Source organism: Primulina tabacum, chromosome 13 (genome assembly GCF_025594145.1).
Source record: "Primulina tabacum isolate GXHZ01 chromosome 13, ASM2559414v2, whole genome shotgun sequence".
NCBI classification, from domain to species: Eukaryota; Viridiplantae; Streptophyta; class Magnoliopsida; order Lamiales; family Gesneriaceae; genus Primulina; species Primulina tabacum.
In genome coordinates, this window is record NC_134562.1 from 2,090,855 (window position 1) to 2,113,376 (window position 22,522).

Consider the following 22,522-nt stretch of genomic DNA (forward strand, 5'->3'; position numbering starts at 1 on the left):
CAATTACGCATTTATTTCCTATTTTTTTCGAATATTAATGTGACATGTGAATACATTAATAATGAAAAAAAATTATAACATATTATTTTTGACAAAAAAAACTTTCCATATATGGCAAAAACTTTGTTTATATATATATGTGTACATGCGTGTGAACCATATGAAATAAAAGAAATATAAGTAATACCTTTAAATCAAAAAATAAAATGTATGAAAAAAATAGTAAAATTTTGATAAAGAAAAATACATTTTAAACTTCAATTTCTGTTTTTTCCATATGCTTGTAGATCGTATCAACGAACTAATCAGAGTTTAAGCATTAAATGTATTTTTGAATAATTTAAAAGTAGTTTATGTTTTCAATTGAGTTCAGTTTCAAGTTAAATAAATAATATGAAAAGCACATGATTCATATATTACATTGAAATTGATATAAAAATTAATTAAATTCAAATTTAAAATAATAAAAAAATTGATACAATCAATTCGAGCAATAATTGAATTTTATATTTTCAAATTTCTTCAATTCACATTTTAATTTTTTTAAAAAGAAAATATATAATTCTTTATTACAAAAATATCAATGAAAATCGTATAAAATTAAATGTTTTCAATCATTTATTGTAGTTGACATATTTCGAGATTAATTATATATCTTTCTTTTTTCAGAATTATCATTTTGATGAGAACTTAGTACTTTAGGCAAAAACTCATCTTATATATATTTTTGAATTCAAATTATATTCAGCACAACCTCATTGATATGAATTATGTGATGAAACCAAGACATTAAATCATTTGATGGAACCAATGTCAAATCTTTGAATGCATTTTATATTTTCAAGATTTTTAGATTTAAATTTGAAATGAAAAGTGAACTTTATATTTTCAACAAACTCAATTTTATAACTAAAATTTAAAAATGAATTTGATATGTTTTATGACAATTTTATTAATTTTCATATTTTAATTAATTAGATATTAATTATCAAATATTTCAAATTGTGTTATTCAATAGGCGTGGGAACTTCGAAAATCAACTTTAAAAATACAATCCATTTTATTGTTATTTTCAATTGAAAATTGTAATATTATTCAATATATTAGGAAATAATTTTTTTATTTCCTTATTTAGTAAAACTTTTGGCGAGAACTTACTAAATATAGCAGACAACTTTGCTTTTATATATATATATATATATATATTACTAAAATTAATAATAAAAAATTAAAATTAATAATAAATCATTTTAAATAATAAAATAAAAAAGAGTTCATGAGATGATTTGGTAACTGTAGATCGATGGTCAATATCATCTTAGTCTTTAATTTTTTTAAAAACATTAAAATCATCTTAGCCTCTTAATTTTGGGTGTTTAAATATTTATGTATGTTATTTTTTAATTATGTTTTTTAAATTATGTGTAAGCTTTTAAATTTTAATTATTTGTAAATCTAATTTTTTTTAATTATATACAATTTTATTTTGGTGTTTAAATAATCATAAATTTAATGAAATAAAAAATTAATATTTTAACATAATCTCTGCGATGAAATTATCATCGCTGATACCAGCATGCAAACCATTGAACATGTAATCGGTCATTAGATTTACAGTGGATGTGTCGTAGCATTGAATGAACAACTAAATTGATTGAAGATGATATCACACATGAATCTTTCTTTAAAATAATTTGGTAAAAATTGGAAATTGTACATGTAATGCCATCTCCTGAAAATAATGACAAAGAACTGTGTGCTACTAGTATTAGAATCACTTCAACCAGGTTGATGAGAAGATATCTTTGAAGGTAAAAACTTATATGAGGCGGTTTTACGGGTCATATTTTGTGAGACGAATATCATATTTGGGTCATCTATGAAAAAATATTACTTTTTATGCTAAGATTATTACTTTTTATTGTGAATATCGGTAGGTTTGACCTGTCTCACAAATAAAGATTCGTGAGATTCATCTTTGAAATATCGATATCGTTCCGTTTGATGGATATGATAATTAAATTATGTATAAGAAATGAAAATCATGGATAAATAATATGATGCGATAAAATATATGTTGTTTGATATGTTTTTAATACGATAAATTAATTTCGATGAAATTTTTTGTATGACCGAAATACCCCTATGCTATTTCTTTTCTCCTACTTTTTTTAAAATTTTAAAAAATTAAATTCCAATTAATTGAAAATTACTCCTACAAGTCCACACATATTTTACTTTCCAAATAAATCCATTTATCACTTTTTTTCCTAGAAATATTTCATCAATTTTTTTTTCTTTTTTAGTTACCATCCAAAAGTAAAGAATTCCATAAAATTTGAAGAAGATGAAATATAATTAACCAATAAAATTGCCCAATAATTCCTTCAAATATCAATCTTATAAATCTGAAAGGCATTCAAAAGGACTGAACTTAAATGAAAACGACTTTCATGAAGTGTTTGCAGCGAGCAAATTAGTTTAGTGCGACCTGAGTGGTTTTCAATGACCAACATAAATGGGCAAATATGTAATTTCATTAGCGCACAAGAAAATTAAACCCATCATTAAAACACATGACTCACCAGCAGGTTATTTGAATTGGAGTGAATATGATATTTTTAGGGTTCGCTTGGTTCATTGGATGTGATAATTGATTGATAAATATTTGATATGATAAGTTATTTAATTTGAGAGATATATAATATAATGCGTGGTGTGAATTTAACAAGAGAGATTAAATCGTGATATATATTGTAATGACCAAAATACCCTTCACCTTATATTTTAACTTATTTCCCATTATTGTTTATTTCTCCCCAACCTACGCTGTTTGCCATAAAATCACGAAGATTGAAAGATGAGGTGAGATCCGTGAAAGATCTGATGCGAAGAGCCAGCAGAAAGCATGAGCATGTTGTTTTGAGTTTATTTAATTTTTTATAGGTGAGATCAAAGATTATATCTAGAAACGTCGTTTGGTCCTGTGGAAGAAAGCAAGAGCTTCGTTTTGAGAAAAAGTTATTGTGAGTAATTTTCGAAATTCTTATTCGAGTAATCTTTTAATTCCGAGTTTCATAGAAACCAAATTGAACAAGTTTGTCTCAGTGTAGACATTTTTTTATGGTTATGTTGCTTTAAATTTTTTAGTTTTTTTATCCTGTTAATTTCTTGTTTCAGTCATGTTTCTGAAACGACCTCGATTTTTTTTTCTAATCTTAAACCATAAATTCTAAATTACTAAATAAAATAATTTAACATAATTATGAATCATAATAATTTAAGCAATTTAAATCTCAAGTGCATAAAATAAATCTTAAATCATCGACTAACCAAAATTCTTAAATCGACCTTTAAAAAGATCGGCTAACAATAAAATTAAGCATAAAAATATCTTTATTAAAAATCATTAACATAATCTTTGAATCATTAATCTATCTAGCTAGTGCGGAAACATAAAGGCCCTTGGGTGTGTACTGCTGCACTCGATCCACCCAATCGTCAGCGTCTCCCATAAATCATCAAATCCTGTATCATACAAACCTAGTGAATCTAATGACTCAACACGTTCTAAATATGGATAACAAATAATACATATACAATCTAATACATTAAAATCATATTTTTATTTAAAATATCTTTCGAATATAAATAAACCATTTAAAATCATTTTAGCATAATTAAATCATAAATCGTAAAATAATTTTAAAATAACTTTAAGCATAAATAAATCCTTTGAAAATCATTTAAAATAAGCTTTGAACATACATAAATCATTTTAAAAATAGCTTTAATTCTCATCATAAATCATATATCATAATAATTATTTTTAATCATCAAGCTTTCCATCATATATCATTTTGGGTGAAGTTTGATCATTGAAAGTGACTATCTTTTATCATTTGGTCGACTGCAGTATTAGCTCCACATGGCCCATGGGGTGTGCACTAGGCTCCACCGTGGAAATACGATCGTTGGGGTCCCTCTGGGGCCTTTTCCATACACGGGGTCCCTCTGGGGCCTTGGCCCATAATCGGGATCCCTGTGGGGCCTTGGCCCGTATATGGGTTCCCTCTGAGGCCTTGGCCCTCACGTCATCCCCACAAAATCTTATATCATATCTTTTTGTCACAGTCAATTCACATCTGTCAAAATATTTTTCTTTTTCTTTAAAAATCATAAAATAAGACAACTTTCCAAAAATAGCATTTTAAACAGTATAAATTGCACAGTTTTACCATAAATCGTAAAAATACATATTATCATCAAAATCATCATAATAAATCATAAAATATCATTTTACAAGCATTATGATCCTTCGGGACGCTGCCAAGCCTTTTTCGTATTTTCTTAAGCGTAAAAAGACCGTTTTGTCCCTGAACGTAAAAATTTTCGAATTTATCTTTTTCTCACATTTAATGACATGTGATTATTCTAAATAATTATTTAAGCTTAAATATAATTTTTCATAATTTTATGAAGCTTAACTAGGACTTTTCAATTAATTCTTTATTTAGCGTTTTGTGCAGCGATAAAATCTCGGATAAATCCAAAACTCCATATTTTGATCCTCAAATTTTAAACATAACATTTTTAATATTTATTCTACCCTTCCAAGTCATGAGCCACACCCGTGGACCCATGAATTCAATTTTACTTCTTTAATTTTCGAAATTGACCCTTAACCGACCAACCCAAGCCATCTCCCGATTTACTTGAGCCACGCCCAAGCCACCTCGAGCCAAACCCTAGACAACCCATCTAGGCACCATCCTGACCAAGCCCAGACCAAGGAACCAGCCCCCAAGTTGCTCAATCTCACCTGGACCGAAGCACCAACCTGCACGCTGGAAGGAAGCTCACGCTTATAAATCCCTAGCCCACTAGGACTCTTCCAGCCGAGCCACCACCGCGCCAACACGACCCTCACCATCCCTAGACCAGCCCAGACCCTACTCAGAGCAGCCCAGCCCCTGGAGCCCAAGCGCGAAGCTTCTGAATCAGGAAAACAACCTGCGCTCTACACCTTGCTGCCATGCTTCCCTCACGTTTCTTCGAGCCCCAGCGCACCCACTTGCACAAACCCCTGGCCCGACCCATACCCATCACCCTAGGACCCTGATGAACCAGCCTAGCTCGTGCCCAGGCCAGCCACAAGCCACTCTTCTTTCCCGAACAACTTCTGCACGGCCTTGAGCTTTCTCGCGTTGCCTCGAACCAGCGGCCAGCCCAACGCTTCAGCCCCTGGCCCAGCCATTGCCCACCATCCTTAGACCCTATAGGACCCTCTTGACTTGACCCTAGCCGCGCTGCCCTCTCTCCCGAATCACAGCAGGCGCGATCAAGCTTGGGGGAGAGTCCTAGTTCACTAGGACTCTTCCCTAGCCACTCCCACGCACCTAGCCGCCCTATGACCCAACCCAGCCCTATACCACGAACCTTAGGACTCAACCCCCAAACCTGGTCGAGCCCCAAGACCCCATGCATAGTGATCGAACCCTTCCCTTAATGCCACATGCATGAGAATTGCACAAAAATCTCTTCGGTTCTTTCCTATATGCTTCCTACCGTTTCCAGCTTGTTTTTCATGTTAAAATTGACATATTTTGCTCATATTTTAATCATATTTTAGCATGTTATGGCAGCGTACTAGTTGGATTCAAAAACGTTTTTCATAAAAGCGTAAAACATCGTATTTTTGAAAATAAACGTTCTACCGTAAAAATATTCAAACACCTATTTTTTTCACACATAAACAATTAAATCATGCATAATATGATTTGTACGATGTTTAAAAAAATTTAGGAAACGTGCCTTTGCGTTTATAACGCTCGATTATTCGATCTTCGGCGAGGGTGCGACGTTAGACGACCGAACGACAAAGAACACAAGCTTTTCTTCTCTAAATATTTTCGAAAAATATGGTGGTGTGTGTGAGGAGTGCACGGCTGCTGATGGAGGTGAATTGTGAGGTTTTGAAGACCTAATACCCTTATTTATAAATTAATTAACATACTAATGGACTTTGGTTTTGGGTTTGCATGCTTACGGGTAATTGGGCCTACTTAAATTAATTAAATTGAGCCCAATAACACTTAATTAATTAAATAATAAAAGTTTATAGAATTAGTTTCCATAAAATAATATTTTTGATCTTTTAAAACTCATTGTTTGCCCAAAACCGATTTCTCGGGAAAAATCGAGCTCAACTCGTAAAATAATTCGAACTCCAACATTTTTAGAAAATTAAATCATTTTTAATCATATTAGGAAGCCTTGCCATTATTTAAATAAAAATACATATTCTTGCTTTGGTCGTCCTCGATCTCCTTTTCCCTGCCTATTATCGAATATTCGGGTAAAATCCTTAATTTCATGAAATCATGTCATATTATCATTTAATCATGCAAGCATACATTTAATCATATAATAATATTATGCTAGAATTTAAAACAAATTAAATAAAACAATTAAGCAATTAAGATAATTTTGCATGCATGTGGTTTACGTAGGTTGATTTTTCGGACGTTACAGAAAATAGATAAAAGATTGTGTTTTGAATCTGAAATTTTTCCTACTATGTTCACGAATCCAATACTTTCTTGAAACATAATTTACACCAAAGATGTACAAATACATAACTTGAATAAATCATCCAAAAATAATTAGATTTTGTGAATATGTAAACGAAGGTTTCAAATCTGAGGTACTGATTTATAGGTATCAAGGAACTGAAGACACCACCACAGTGCGATTGTGGAAATAGATTAATTATATTACGGAAAGTTGGAGATTACTCTACTCGTCCGGGTCACTATTACTATATATGTCCCGCGGGTCTCAAACATCGGAACAGTTTCTCTTGGTATCTTGAGTACCATGGAAGGAATGTAACACCCACCGAGGAACAGTCGTATAAATCTGAAAACCACTCAACTAATTTGGAAGATCATTCATGTCATACTAGTACCCCAATGTTTTGTAAGAAGGAGTCAATGAACTCATCCTCGAGGCCATATGCTCGTCCTTCGAAAGAAGCTCATCCACATGCAAGCAAGCAATATTATGAAATGGACTGTTGTATGTCATGTACAAGATATGAGTTACCAAATCATGGCATGAAGAACACACCTTATTCACGTGATCATGTTTGTTGTTGTTTTGGGTTCATATGTGCGTTGATCTTCGTTCTTTTCCTCCTCATTATAGTCATTCTCTTGAAATTATGATATATTGCATTTTGTGTATATATTGGTGTATTAAAATTGTTTTGTCGAACTCTATGACATGTACTTTGATAACTTTTGACATATGTATTGTGTGCAAGTTCTACGAACAAGTTTTATCTTGAATTATTTATTTGGCTTTTATCATGGTTTTAGATTTATTTATGAACAATTGTCTGACTATTAATTTTTCTTGAGTTCTTTGTTCGAGAATCTGAGCACCTATATTATCTCACTAATATATACAACAGAAGTCATAACGTGTAGCAGTGAACCTTACAAAGCAGTGAAGGGTAAGTAATTTTCTTGCAAATATGATTTTACTGTTGTTCCATTTTACACCTTTGTGACTTTCCTACAAAATAGTGTACATGCTCGCAATTTATATCGATTAGTAACATGTGTTTCTCTTCAATGGTGATTTGGTGAAGAGTCTAAAATTGGGGATGGGGTTCATACATTCTTATATTAGGTAAGCATTGATACGATTTATTCTAAATCTGCATTAGATTTCTGTTAATTATGGACATATGTCACAAAAATTTCATAGTGGTGAATGTAAATGGTACAAATACATATTTTATTGCTTTGATGTATTATGCTATTAGTAAATGGTCTTATCAATTTTCTTTGTTCTCTAATAAATTTGCATTAATTATTTCTGAGGCTTCTATACAATCTGTTGTAGTAGTTGAAGAAGTGTGTTGTGTTAACAAGCATGCATCGCATCTACCTGCACATATTAATTGCTGAGAAAACTTTGCACACTTGATCACTATCAAGAATCATTATGAGCATAGATGTTGACATATGGTGGGATATCAAATCAATATGATCCTCTATTTCTTTTGAATGACAAGCATTTACTCTTGGGTTGGTAAACTATATTTAATGTGTTTGTGTTACTTAAAGTAGCACACATTCATGGGTCACACCACAAATACAAGCTCGGTTGAGTTGATCAACTTTTGCTATTTCTGTAGAACACCCCCGAAATGTTTGTCACATACAAAGCATCTTCTGAAGTAAGTGTAACTAGCAAGTAAAAGCTCGGATGACTTAGCGCATTACACATAAAACTTCGTACAAGTATATCATAAGTATGCTACCCTTTTGCTATTCACAAATGGACTACCTCGTGTATGCATTGTTATTTTGTTTTACTCGGTCGGTCGTAAGTGGTGTTTGGTTTGCAATATGTATGTGGTTGTGATGTTTGTATGAACTTTTATTTTGGATGCTCCAGCAACGTGTGGAGAAGGATGATATTGTAATTGTGGTTGTTTAACTAATTACTAATTTTAGTTTTGGCTAATGAGTATTCCAACTCCAAGCTACTTTTACGTCGGTTTCAACCATGTTACTTTGTTTCTTTGTTAGAGTGATTTGTTAATGTCACACCACTAACTAAAATATAATGAAGTAATAAATATCATGTGTTGTTATTATAGGCTGAGGAAAAAATTGTTGTGGTCCTTATTGTTGCTAAAAACTAATTGCTTACTTTGGTTAGTACATTGACGTGAATTGCTAAAATACCTATACCAAAACCCAAACCGACGATTTCAATATCCCAGAACCAAAAATGCACAATCTGAAATGTGTTATTTTGCATTGTCCCCATTAAATTTGACTTGAATCAACCCAATTTGAGTTTCAACTAGATGAAAATATAATCAAGTGTCCAGTATTTTGTATTCAGCTTCCCATAACTATAAAGTTATATCCTCAATTACTATACACACGAATTTCGAGACTTTGAAACGAAATTAGGCAGTAGGGTGCACAGGTGCGCGACCATGCGTGTCGGTTTGTGTCCATTGTCTTAATTTTAAACATTGGTATTTTAATAATGTGCCAAAATATGGTACCATATACATCATCATACAAAAGTGGCAAGATCCACACACAAAATACTTCGAGCCATTACAAAAAAGTCACAAGCATCAAGTTCATGGACCGCATAGCATATGAGCTTATGGATTTAGTAGTCGTTTGATTAAACTGATCTTTCCTTCATGATTAAGCCGCAAGAACAAAGCTAGTTTGTTTCCACCAGTATCTCCGCCACATGCACTTTGTCGTCTGAAGTTAATTCTGGGATGGTTCCTAATGTGGCCAAGAAACTATCCATAGCATTTTCAATTTTCGAATCAGATGCCATTTTTTTATGAGGTTTGACATTGTTTCCTTTGTGATGTCAGCTAAATTATTGATTGCATCAACAATTTGGTTGTCAACTTCGTCTAATTGTTCGCGTTTCTTTGACCTCACCTTTGAAACTCCAGTTGGGTATGAGGGGAGAGTCTGAGCTACAGACATTGATTCACCATCTCCTTCCAGTGGGCGGTAAAAGTCATCCATTCCAAATTCCATGTCAATGGGTTCATGCTCAGTCATATTTAAGACATCATGAACAACCGCTGAAAATGTCTCCACTCGATCACATGTTGCTCTATCATAGCCAAAGATTTCGCACCAATCTTTATAGTGTGGCCACTGCTTGTAACGCATAACTCGAACACTATTGTCCACCTGAAATATCTTCGTTGTAATAGAGTATACATTTGAAATATGAAATTAAACATTTTAATTAAATTCATGACCTTGAGTATCGCATCTAATGCCTCATTTGTGGCGTCAATCATGTTAATTCAACTTTTTGCTAGCATTGATGTCAAACATCCATAATGTTTCTTCCACACGTGTATTTTGGAAGTTATGTGGTAATGCCCACGTAAATCTGAATCTTTGAATGCATTCATCGATGTAGATTCCAATAAAAGTAAATAGCCATTACGGAATCTGTTCTTCGTTTTATATCCTTTCCTTATTATATCTTTCAATGCCACAATTAAAACCTCTTCCTCAGGGGCTGTCCAACTACGACGCAACTTATCTGTTTTCTTTTACCTTTCGAAGTCACACTTGTGCTATCCATTGCTTCAAATGTTTTTGCTATGTTAATCTGTTACACATTAATGTGAGAAGTTAGAATGGGAGATGCAACATTATATTGGAAAAGGGATAAACACATTTGAAAACATAATTTAAAATACAATGATTAATCCAATACATAATTCACAAGACAATTGTTCTGACAAACATCAGTAGTACGTAACTAGAAAAGAAAATCAAATTTGCAATCTAAATACAATAACATATAACACTTGTCTTAGATGTGGTACATCGACATTGCAAAATTATCTCTCCACATATCCCATGCATCGGAGGAATTAAAATCCTCAATAAAGTAATTCTCATTCTGTGGCGTTGGGCTTAATGTCTCCTCTTCAATCTCGTCAACAAGATTATCTGGCATTTGAGAACGGATGAATTTGTGTAACAAAATTCAAGCCATTATTATTCTGTACTGAGTTTTAAGTGGGTAGGAAGAAGGACTTCGAAGAATAGCCCATCTTTTCTTATGCAAGCCAAAATCTCTTTCAATCACATTCCTAGCTTTGTTGTGTCTCCAATTAAATATTTCTTTATAATTCTGTGGAGCATTTGTGCGATTGCCCCAAGCATCCCTATGGTATGGTACTCTTTTATATGGAGTAAAGAATCCCTGGACGTTTGCATATCCGTTGTAGCACAAATAGTAACAACCTACCATCGAAGTCATATATTTTGTTAATAAATATCCATTTAAAACAATAATGAAAAAGGAATCTAATTAAAAAGTATGGTGAACTAACATGATAATATGAAACAATATTTTAACCACTTTCAATTTTAAGTCCTTCATCACGTGATAATGCATCACGAAGAACTCGGGCATCCGCTGCCGATCCTTCCCACCCACAGAGGGCATAAAAGAAGTTCATATCTCGGTTGCACACTCCCAAAACATTCACTGCAATGGTTCCTTTTCTGGTTCTGTACTTTCCCTTATCTAAAATAGGCACATTAACATTTATATATGTATCATCCAACGCACCAACACAACCCTGCAAAATAAGTTACAAAATTATGAATCATATGTATGAAGATGTCTAATAAAAGGTATTGTACGTACAACATTATAAATGGAATTTGTAATAAGTAATATTTAGCAAATGTTCATATTACCTTGAACCATTTCCACGTCTCGTCGGTGCAGGTTTCATCGACAGGGGAAGGCTTCACAAGCAGTATAGTATGTAGCTTCAGTACTGACCCCAACACTTCATGGAAATGTGTGCTGATTGTTTGACCACTTCGTAGATAATCATGACCGACGACTCGGTTTTTTTTATGATGCGCCAAAATAGACAAAAACATAACCACTTTTTCTTCGGTCCTAACATATCTAGAATGGTCGAGCCCACCGATATGAGTTAGCAAGTAACATAGTTGTGCAAATGAATTTCTATTCATCCTCATACTCACCATACATTGAACGTCTCCGGTTTCAATAATTCTTTTCAAATGGTTCATTTGTGCATTCATTCTTTCTGTCATGATGTACGAAGCTAGCGTTCTATGTGACGACGTCGTTCGGCGAGAAATCTCGTGCAATGTCGTATTAGAAGACATACCATAAAAATAGTACATATCATCATTTGGTGTAGCAGCAGGAAAATTCTAATGTTATGACGTCTACGGTCCATTTTGCACATTTACTTACCAAATATAATAAAAGTTAGAACAAGCCAATGCATAAATTAACTAATCTCAGAAACATAGTTAATAAAATTTTAACTCTTGTATATCATTTTAATCTGTAACATTACAAAAAAAATTCAACAAGTTAAAAAAACAGATAGTTGTTGTACAACAGCCAAAGACAAAATGACAAAGAATGTCTACTACAATCTCACATGAGCATAATTTTTTAGGATTTAAAAATTAAAAAAAAAAGTTCTCAGTACAAGAACAGACCAAACAAACGACAATATAACAATATTCAATTTCTACAATACATTTGTACCATAAATCGGAAACAAAAAACAAGAAATTGTTCATCAGTGGCTAGTGTTCCTAAGATTTATCTACTGTCAAAGGCTTTATGCATCAGATGTAACATCAATAATCACAGTTAGCTTCAAAGCTTTAATTTCTTATTTTTTACCTTCGAATAATCTAGAAATTTCTTCAGATTTATCTTAGAAATGAGGATTTGGTTGACCCATTTCAATTTCGAAGAGATTCAGCAGCGGTCATCTGCACGATTCTTCTGAAGAAATTAAGACAATGACGTGTAGAAGACCCACTTGCAATTTTTGTATTTACACTCATGGGTATTTTGGTGATTACTCCTTTTTAGTGTAGCCAGATATTTATTATCCATCTTAAAGGCATGGATTTCTTCTCCAACGTAAACAATATAAATAGTCAAAGAGATAGCCAATGTCAAATTTACAAATCAAAGCAAACAAAATATTTGTAAATAATCCAACCTTAATAATACTTACCAAACTGGGCCTTAATTGAATAAAAAAGAGTGGATTTAAGGGTATTTTAGTCTTTTTCACTCTTAATCTCTACTATTTTATTAAAGGTTAGATGCTCGTAAAAACTGCCCTCGCGGACACCAAGTTTCTATCGACTCTTTTGTCTTTTTGCTTAACCTCAGAAATATTTCTCTCTCAAAATCACTCCACATCTCCAACAATCCGTTCTACACACCTACTCTGCACGATTCTCTCATATATTGTTGGTTTACCTTCACAAATCTTCTCTCTCAAAAACCAATTTATCTTGAAAAACACAGAGTGGCTAGTCTCAATCTTCATTGTTATCCCAGCTTTGCATAATTAGCTCTCTATATGCTGGATTGGGATGGACCAAATCCGTGATCTCCTCCAACATATACTCGGTTTCAGCCTCGACGAACACAACACCACATCCACTGCACTCGATCTCCAGCCTCCTGTCTGCCGGTTCAAATTCAATTTTCCGGCCACGAAATCATAAGGGTCCTGTGGTAAGTTCACAAATATCTTCCTCTCAACCGCTCTCAACCGATCTGATCGTTATTCGTTTCGAGTTCCGCATTTCAATACTGAAATTTGAATGTTGAATTTGATTGACGTAATGTATTTTTTGGTTGAATTTTGGCTTCTCATTAAATCAAATTGCGTTTAATGTCGGGTTGAAACGACACGTAGTGTTAATATGACAGTGTTCTTTTGCAATTTCTGGAGACCGTCTGGATCCATCAATTAAAGACGTAATCGTTTGCGTCAATCTAATTTATTTCTGTAGTCTGGAATTGCGATTCATATGGCTGATTGTACGTTCTCTTGATGAATCCTGTACATTTTGTTTATTGAGGATGATGATGAATTTTGTTGGAATTTTATTGAGTTCATGCATAAATGATAATATATGAAAATGCCATTTGATGGAGGCCTCTTATCCAATTGTGAAGACACCTCGTGATTAATTGTTTTTTAATGGTTTTATGTTGTTTCGTTGATGGTAAATATATATGTCATGTAATGTTCATTGTTATCTCAAAGTTGATCTGTCCTTTTTTTTTTTTTTTTTTTTTTTTGGCCTTTGTAGTAGAATCATGAATTGAAAATATATTGTTGTTTGCTAAGATTATTCGCAACTATAATAAACGCGTTAGGTTAGAAGAGTTTGCTTTGATGCATTGTTGCAGTCGGGTGCTGATTGGCTTCAAACGAGTACGACAACTATAGATAATGTAATTTAGCATGTTATTACTTATATGATTTGTTTTAGTTTTGTTCTGGGATTCTCCGTGAATAGCTAGCTGGGTGTATATTATTTGAAAAAAATCAGATGGTGGGTCTCCCACTTTTTTTTCTCGAAGAATATATTGCTTCGACCCGAGTTTTTTCTCATCCTGATTGGGTTTATTGTTTTTAAAAATGTCTGTCGTCATTTTTTGGTTATTAATTTTTTAATTCACTTGGAACAAATTCATCTTACCATCATCGTGTGTTCCTACATAATACTGCTTTTAATTAGCTAAAAAAAGGATTTTCATTTGTGTAAGTTTCAATAAAATTTTGTATTTTGGTATACTCGATCCATGTAAGTTTGAATAGATATTTGTATACCATTAATATTTTTTGTTGTTGGAAGATGTGTATCATTGTGAGAATGGCTTCTTCTTGAAGTCAAATCAAAAGTTGATTTTTTTGTTGTCGAGCTTGGTGTTTTTTGTATTGATGGAAGCCTGTTATTCAATTCTACCTGAAAGTGAGGGAGGATTATCAATATTTTAATCATTAATTTTTTATGTTATTAGGTGTCTAATTTCAATCATCTCTCAATTGTCTTAACTCATTTACGTTTATTGAATTGTTCTCCTACATTGTAACACCAGGTAAGAAAATCTACATTTTTTTACTTTTATTAGCTCATTCATGCATTCAAAATTTTAAATTGTTTTAATTTTTTGAAAAAAAATAAAATCTTTTCTTTATGTTGTTTTTAGTCTTGCAATCAAATAAAACTAACTAAAAGAGCTATTTTATTTTATGTTTTTGGTTTACTATATAAATTTAAATTTAAATTGAGATTCTATGATTGTGATGCAAAAAGAGATAATACTCACATGAATTTACTATTTAAACTTTTATATAATATTTCACCAAATATTATTATATTTGTTTTCCAACACGTTTTAGTTTTATTTTGTGTGCAAAGTTATATATAATGGAGTTTAGCATGTTATTAATTGTATGATTTGTTTTAGTTTTGTTCAGGGATTCTCTGTGAATAGCTAGCTGGGTGTAGGAGTGGGCGTCGGGTCGGGTCGGGTTGGGTCGGGTTCGGATAGTTCGGATCGGGTACCCAAAATTTTCGGATAGCTCATTTAGTACCCGAACCCGAACTTTAATCGGTGCTACCCGATGGTTCGGGTACCAGAAAATTTCATGTATCGTTGGGTACTCGATATCTCTCAATATATATATAAATACATACTCTGCACAAAATAGCACAACAATAATAAAAAGTTGTAGGAAAATTATCAATCTAAATAAAACATATGTCAATCAAAACAACAAAAAAATCCTCACATTGTAACCAATCCAATCATCTTCGAAAGTAAAACATCAACTTTTTCAAATAATCAACAATAGATTGAAAAAAGAGGTAAATCATCTTCCAACTTCCAATCTAAAGCATCATCTGTCCACTCAAATCAAAGTACCTGAAATGTTATAATTCTATTAGTTTTCTAAGACAATCATTATTAAAGTAGATAAATATAAAGAATTTAAATTTTAAAAATTTATAGTCATCGAATATAATGAATTTAAACTTTAAAAACTTACAATAATCGATTGTTGATGTTTTTCATAATTATATATCAATTATGGTTGAATCTTTCCCTGAGTTTGTTAATTCTATGCCAAAAAAAAAAAAAAAAAGCAAAGAGGTTAGTCATTAGAGAATAAAACATAATAAATATAGAAAAGTAAAGAGAGAAAATATATGTCTTTCTCAAGTATTTCGATTTTAGCCAAATCTTCCTCCACGCATATAGGCTTAGAATCCAACCTTAGCCAATCTTGGGTACATACCAAAGCTTGAACTATTCTAGGAGATAGTGAACTTCTAAATACATAAAAAACATGACCACCTGTACTAAATGCTGCTTCCGAATCAACAGTGAGGACATGAATAGCTAAGATATCACGTGCCAATCGAGAAAGAATAGAAAATATGTGAGAATTGACTTTCCACCACTGAAGGATGTCAAAATTTTCATCATAATCCTCAGGATCCTCACCTAGATATTTCTCCAATTGTGACTTCACATATTCTTTTTTCCCACCAAGTTTGTATTTCTAAACTCAACTTTCAAGTATGTTCGAGAAGTCATTGAATCATTAGATTGAGAATCTTTTGAAAATGATGTAGAACCTAATGCAGAACGTACCGGACTTCCTGAAGTTCCATGTGTCACTTTATAATTGAAAAAAATTTCCTGCATTCCACTCTTCACTTTTTCCTTCATCATCACGCTCTTTGTGATAATATCATACATTGTATCAAATGAAAACTCAACAAGCTCTAATTTGTGACGAGGATCAAGAATCACTGCATAATATAACATCATGTTCATTTTTTCAATCGAACCCCAATACTTGTCAAATTTATCTTTCATTTTTCTTGACATTTCACTTAATTCAAAATCATCGCTTACTAACCACTATTTTAGAAGCATGTCAACAGCACTTATTTCATGAAATATGGTGTTTGAAGTGACATGTAGAGAGCCAGAAATTGCCAAAGTGAGCTTGTAAAAGTGTCCAAGAAACTTGACCAACAAACTAGCCCTTTCCCAATCATATTCCGATGGAATCCTATCATACGGGGGTTTTAAGAGATCATTCACGTAGGCAAGATCTATATCGGCATATGAATCAAATGCTCTTTTCAAAGATATTGCTGACTCTAACATTAGATATGTCGAGTTCCATCTTGTAGATACATCAAGGCTTAATAGTTTCTTTGTATCTATCTTTTCGATCTCAAAACATTCACAAAATCTTTTATACCTTGCTGGCAAATTTCGGACATACCTCACTGCTCCTCTAATTCGAGAGATAGCTAAATATTCGTCCTTCCCTTTCAGACCATCCTGCACAATAAGGTTGACAATATGTGCAATACATCGCATATGTAAATATTTTCCCCCTAAAATATTTGTTTTCCAATTATCAAACCTTTTTTGCAAATATGTTATTGCACCATCATTTGATGAGGCATTATCAACTTTAATGGTAAAAATTTTATCAATTTTCCAATCAAGTAAACATTTTTCAACTGCTTTACCCACATCATCATTCTTATGTCCAGAAATCGGACAAAAAATAAACATTCTCTTTTGCAAAGTCCATTCATCATCAATGAAATGAGCAGTTAGACACACATAATTCACTTTTTGTATTGATGTCCATGTGTCTGTAGTTATAGAAATTCTTGGACCATGTTGTTTCATAAAAGACATCAACTACACTTTTTCATTCATGTACAAATTATAAACATCCTTGGTTGTTGTCCTTCGAGATGGAATGCTAACCATTGGATATGAAATTGACATGAAGTGTCTAAAACCTTTGTTCTCAACTGTTTTGAAAGGAAGTTCATCGACAATCAACCTATAAGTTAGTGCCTCTCTTAATTTGTTCTTATCAAATTTCCAAGTACCAATTTGCGCTTCTTTTGGATCATCTTTTGATGGTTGAAAAGAAATCCGAGCTTGATTAGTTGCAACTTCATGAGGTTTTTTTACAAGAAACGACGTGATTCTGTAAAAGTCGAGTCCCATGTATTTTTGGATCTGCCTTAATCTCTCTGCAACAATATTTGCACCTTCACAATAGAAATTTTCAAAGTGTTCCCAATATTGTGATCTAGAGTTCATTGAAAGGGGATCGTTTAAACTGCTTGCATGCGCAACGGAAGTTTCAAAAATATTTTCATACAAGAACCGAGCACCCTAAACACTATAGTGTGTAGCAATACAATAAAACAAAAAATGTCATACATAGGGTGTTTTAGAAATTACCTATCAATCTCAAAGATTGATTATTGACTCCAACCAAGTTGTAAACAACTTGGCTCTTGAATGGTTGACCCTCTACAAGCTTTCCTTGCTCTTGGACTCCTTCCTTCAAATTAGGTCCACCACCAACAAGCTAAATCTGTAATGCATCACATAAACATTAAAATAATGCAAATTAAATAAATCATGCATCACTAAAAATCATTTTAAATTTAAATAAATGATTTAACAATTAAATAAATGCATGGGTTTTACGTGTACTGATTTTGGGCACTACAGTTCCTCCCCCACTTATATAAATTTTGTCCTCGAAATTAAATCTTACCAAGCAATTCTGGATATCGAGTCCTCATGTCTGCTTCGGTCTCCCAAGTGGCCTTTTCCACTAATTGATTTAGCCACCGGACTTTGACCAACTTGGTCACTTTGTTCCGAAGTCTACGCTCTTGTCTGTCTAGGATTTGGACATGTCTTTCCTCATATGACAGATCTGGAGCAAGCTGCAACGGCTCGTAGCTCAAAACATGCAAAGGATTAGCTAGGTACTTCCTCAGCATTGAGACATGGAACACATTGTGTACACTGGCCAGATTCGGCGGAAGGGCAACACGATAAGCTAGTGTCTCAACTCTGTCAAGAATCTCAAATGGTCCAATAAACCTCGGACTCAGCTTGCCTCTTTTCCCAAATCTCGTAACACCCTTCATAGGTGCTATCTTCACAAAAACGTGATCACCTACGGTAAACTAGATCCCTTCTCCTCTTGTCAGCATAACTCTTTTGGCGACTCTGGGCGGTCTTCATCCTGTCTCGAATCTTGACCACCACATCTGTAGTCTGCTGAACAGTCTCTGGACCAAGTTCTGCTCTTTCATCGACTTTGTCCCAATGAATCGGTGATATGCACTTCCGTCCATACAATGCCTCGTAGGGAGCCATACCTATAGATGATTGAAAACTGTTGTTGTTGGTAAACTCCACTAGAGGTAGCTGCGATTCCCAAGTCCCCTGGAAATCGATCATACAGGCTCGCAATAAATCCTCCAAAATTTGAATCACTCGCTCACACTGGCCATCTGTCTGCGGGTGAAAAGCTGTACTGAATAGCAACTTTGTCCCCATGGCTGTATGTATGCTCTTCCAGAAGGACGATGTAAACCTCGAGTCCCTGTCGAACACAATGGAAACTGGGATCCCATGCAACCGAATGATCTCCCTGATATAAAGCTCCGCATAATGCGTAATGGAGAAAGTCGTCTTCACTGGCAACAAGTGCGCCAACTTAGTGAGTCGATCCACTATAACCCAAATGGCATTGGATCCTCTGACTGACTTTGGCAACCCAGTGACGAAGTCCATGGTAATATTCTCCCATTTCCACTCGGGGATAGGGAGTGGCTTGAGCATTCCTGCTGGCCTCTGATGTTCTGCCTTCACCTGCTGAAAAGTGAGGCATTCGGATACAAATCGACAGATGTCTCGCTTCATCCCTGGCCACCAATACAAAATCTGCAGATCCTTGTACATTTTGGTGGCTCCTGGGTGAATGGAATACGGCGATGCATGTGCCTCCGTCAGAATATCCTCTCTGATCGAATCAACACTAGGCACCCACATTCTACCTCTGTATCTCACAATACCACCAGACACTGTGTAGAGTACACTGCCCTTGGCTTCATCTTTCAGCCTCCATTTCTGCAACTGCTCATCTGAAGGCTCTCCTCTACGGATTCGGTCTAGCAAATCAGACTTGACGGTCAGATTAGATAGTCTGGGAGCTCTGTCCTTGGAAAAAACCTCTAACCCAAACCTCTGAATCTCAGACTGAAGAGGTCTTTGCAATGACAACTGAGCTACAACTGCCACTTTTCTGCTCAAGGCGTTGGCGACAACATTAGCTTTTCTCGGATGGTAGCTAATTTCGCAATCGTAGTCTTTTACTAACTCCAACCACCGTCTTTGTCTCATATTCAGCTCTTTCTGCATGAAAAAATACTTGAGACTCTTGTGATCAGTGAATATCTGACATTTCTCGCCGTACAAATAGTGTCTCCAAATCTTCAAAGCAAATACAACGGCGGCTAACTGAATATCATGAGTCGGGTAGTTCTTCTCATGCATGTTCAACTGTCTGGAGGCATAACCTATAACCCGGCCATGCTGCATCAACACTGCGCCTAACCCGAGCTTAGATGCATCGGTGTATAACACAAAATCTCCTTGCCCTGATGGCATGGCTAACACTGGCGCTGAAATAAGGGCTTGCTTCAAAGTATCGAAGCTCTTCTGACATTCATCACTCCACGCAAACTTAGCATTCTTCTTGGTCAGTGAAGTGAGTGGCACTGCTATCGAAGAAAACCTCTGAATAAACTTACGGTAGTAACCTGCTAAACCCAGAAAACTGCGGATTTTTGATGTATTTTTTGGCTCAACCCATTCCTTAACAGCTGCCACTTTAGCTGGGTCCACCTCAATTCCACTGCTAGACATTATATGACCCAAAAACGCTACCTTTTCCAACCAGAATTCATACTTACTGAACTTCGCAAATAACTTACGACTCTGCAGGGTCTGCAAAACTGTCCTCAAATGCTGATTGTGCTCCTCATGGCTCTTCGAGTAAATAAGAATATCGTCAATGAATACTATGACGAATTGATCTAGGTAGGACTGAAATACTCGATTCATCAAGTCCATAAAAATCGCTGGAGCGTTCGTCAGTCCAAACGGCATCACTAAGAACTCGTAATGCCCATATCTGGTTCTGAAGGCTGTCTTGTGAACATCTGCATCTTTTATCTTCAGCTGGTGATACCTTGATCGAAGATCTATTTTAGAGAACATTGTAGCTCCCTGCAACTGATCAAAAAAGTCTTCGATTCTAGGAAGTGGGTATTTATTCTTGATCGTCACTTTGTTCAACTCTCGGTAATCGATGCACAGTCTCATGCTCCCGTCTTTTTTTTTCACAAAGAGCACTTGTGCGCCCCACGGTGAGAAACTAGGGCGAATGAATTCCTTGTCAAGGAGCTCCTGAATCTACTGTTTGAGTTCTAGCATCTCAGCTGGAGCTAGACGGTACTGTGCCTTGAAGATTGGCACTATGCCTGGCATAAGGTCAATAGCAAACTCCACCTCTCTCTCTGGTGGAAGGCCTGTGACGTCATCAGGAAAGACGTATGAGAAGTCTCTGAGTATTGGCACATCAGATATAGACGGAGTGGGTATGTCAGGTGCGGAGACAATACTAGTCAAGAAGGCCTGACACCCCTTAGAAACAAGCTTTCGTGCCTGCATGCAAGAGATCATGCGAGGGAGACTTCTCCATCTGGCTGATTCAAAAAGAAACTGCTCCATACCCAACGGTCTAACTAACACCGACCTTTTCTGAAAATCAATTAGGACTCGGTTCTTCGTCAGCCAGTCCATTCCGAGAATGATGTCAAACTCTGGCATCGGCAATACAATCAAATCGGCATACACTAGGTGGCTTTGCAGCTCGAGATCGATGTCCCTGACCACGCTAGTAGCTGACATTTCTTCCCCTGATGGGACTGTCACTGAATAATTCACGTCAAGGTCGATGGTCTTGATGTCCAAGTGGTTAGCAAACGTCTCCGAGATGAATGAATGAGTGGCCCCGAAATCTATCAAGGCCTTAGTAGCTAATCTCTTAATGAAAATATTTCCTGAGAGACGTTAGCACAACACAAAACTTATATCCCCAAAATTCTAACATTAACCTCAATCATAGTAGAAATTTATATCCCAAGTCATTCAAAAATATTACTAGCACACTAATAATTCCCAAAGAAATTTCAACATGCAAGGCGAAATGATACTGAGCTTGGGTAGAAAAGTTTACCGGTCAGTAATGTCGTTTCTGGGTTCGCCTCCTGCGCATGCATGGCGAACACTCTGCCCTAGGTCGGCTGCCTCCACTGTGGGCACTCCTTCAACATGTGGTCACTTGCCCCGCATTTGAAACACTTGCCTGTCCCGTATAAACACTGCCACGGGTGCTCGCGGTTGCGCTTAGGGCACACTGGGAAATCACCGGGCTTCTGAGGTGCCCTCTGTTGCTGAATTGGACCCTTGCCCTTTGGCGGTCCCTGATATGGCCTCTTCCCTGGATGTCCCTGGAAAGGCTTCTTGAATGGAGGCCGCTGCTGTTACTGCTGCTATGGAGCCTGATAAGGCCTCTTGCCCTGCCTGTCAGCCTCAATATCTCTCTGATCCTGTTCTGCCGCCAAAGTTCTAGACACGGCAATTGCATAAGTCTTAGGACCAGCAACTCGAACATCACGGCGCAAGATCGGCCGCAACCCATCCATAAAATGCCTCAACTTACTCTGGGCATCATTAGCTATCAGGGGCACAAAGTGACACCCCCTCTCAAACTTCCTCACAAACTCCGCAACGCTGCTATCCCCCTGACGCAACGTCATGAATTCCCTGATCAATCTGGATCGTACTTCTTCAGTGAAGTACTTGGAGTAGAATATCTCCTTAAATCCGTTCCAAGTCATCATCTGCAAATTGACTGGTACTGACGCACTCTCCCACCATATTCTGGCATCCCATGACAAAAGGGAAGTGACACACCTGACCCTGTCTGCGTTTGTCAGCTCCATGAAATCGAAGATTACTTTGATGGACTTAATCCATTCTTCAGCTATCATCGGGTTAGTGGTCCCCGAAAACTCCTTTGGGTTCATCCTCCTGAACCTCTCATACACGGCTTCCGGTCTGGGCCTCGTCCCTGTATCCACTGCTGCCTGGTTCCTCGCAAACTGTGCGAAGAACTGAG

General features: G+C 35.4%; 1 protein-coding gene across 1 annotated transcript; it reads right to left on the reverse strand.

Annotated features, from left to right (window-relative positions):
- Positions 1-10,578: 10,578 nt before the first annotated feature.
- LOC142521768 (uncharacterized) lies at positions 10,579-11,672 on the reverse strand. The gene is made up of 3 exons (XM_075624960.1): positions 11,301-11,672; positions 10,954-11,179; positions 10,579-10,838 (listed from the first exon to the last, which is right to left on the reverse strand). The coding sequence occupies exons 1-3, from the start codon at positions 11,670-11,672 to the stop codon at positions 10,579-10,581; spliced, it is 858 nt and encodes a 285-aa protein (XP_075481075.1).
- Positions 11,673-22,522: the final 10,850 nt, after the last annotated feature.

Coding starts and splice junctions, on each gene's coding strand:
- LOC142521768 (XM_075624960.1), bottom strand. CDS start 11,672: ATGACAGAAAGAATGAATGCACAAATGAACCATTTGAAAAGAATTATT. Junction 11,180..11,300: donor AGACGTGGAAATGGTTCAAG/GTAATATGAACA, acceptor CTTATTTTGCAG/GGTTGTGTTGGTGCGTTGGA. Junction 10,839..10,953: donor AGGACTTAAAATTGAAAGTG/GTTAAAATATTG, acceptor CTTCGATGGTAG/GTTGTTACTATTTGTGCTAC.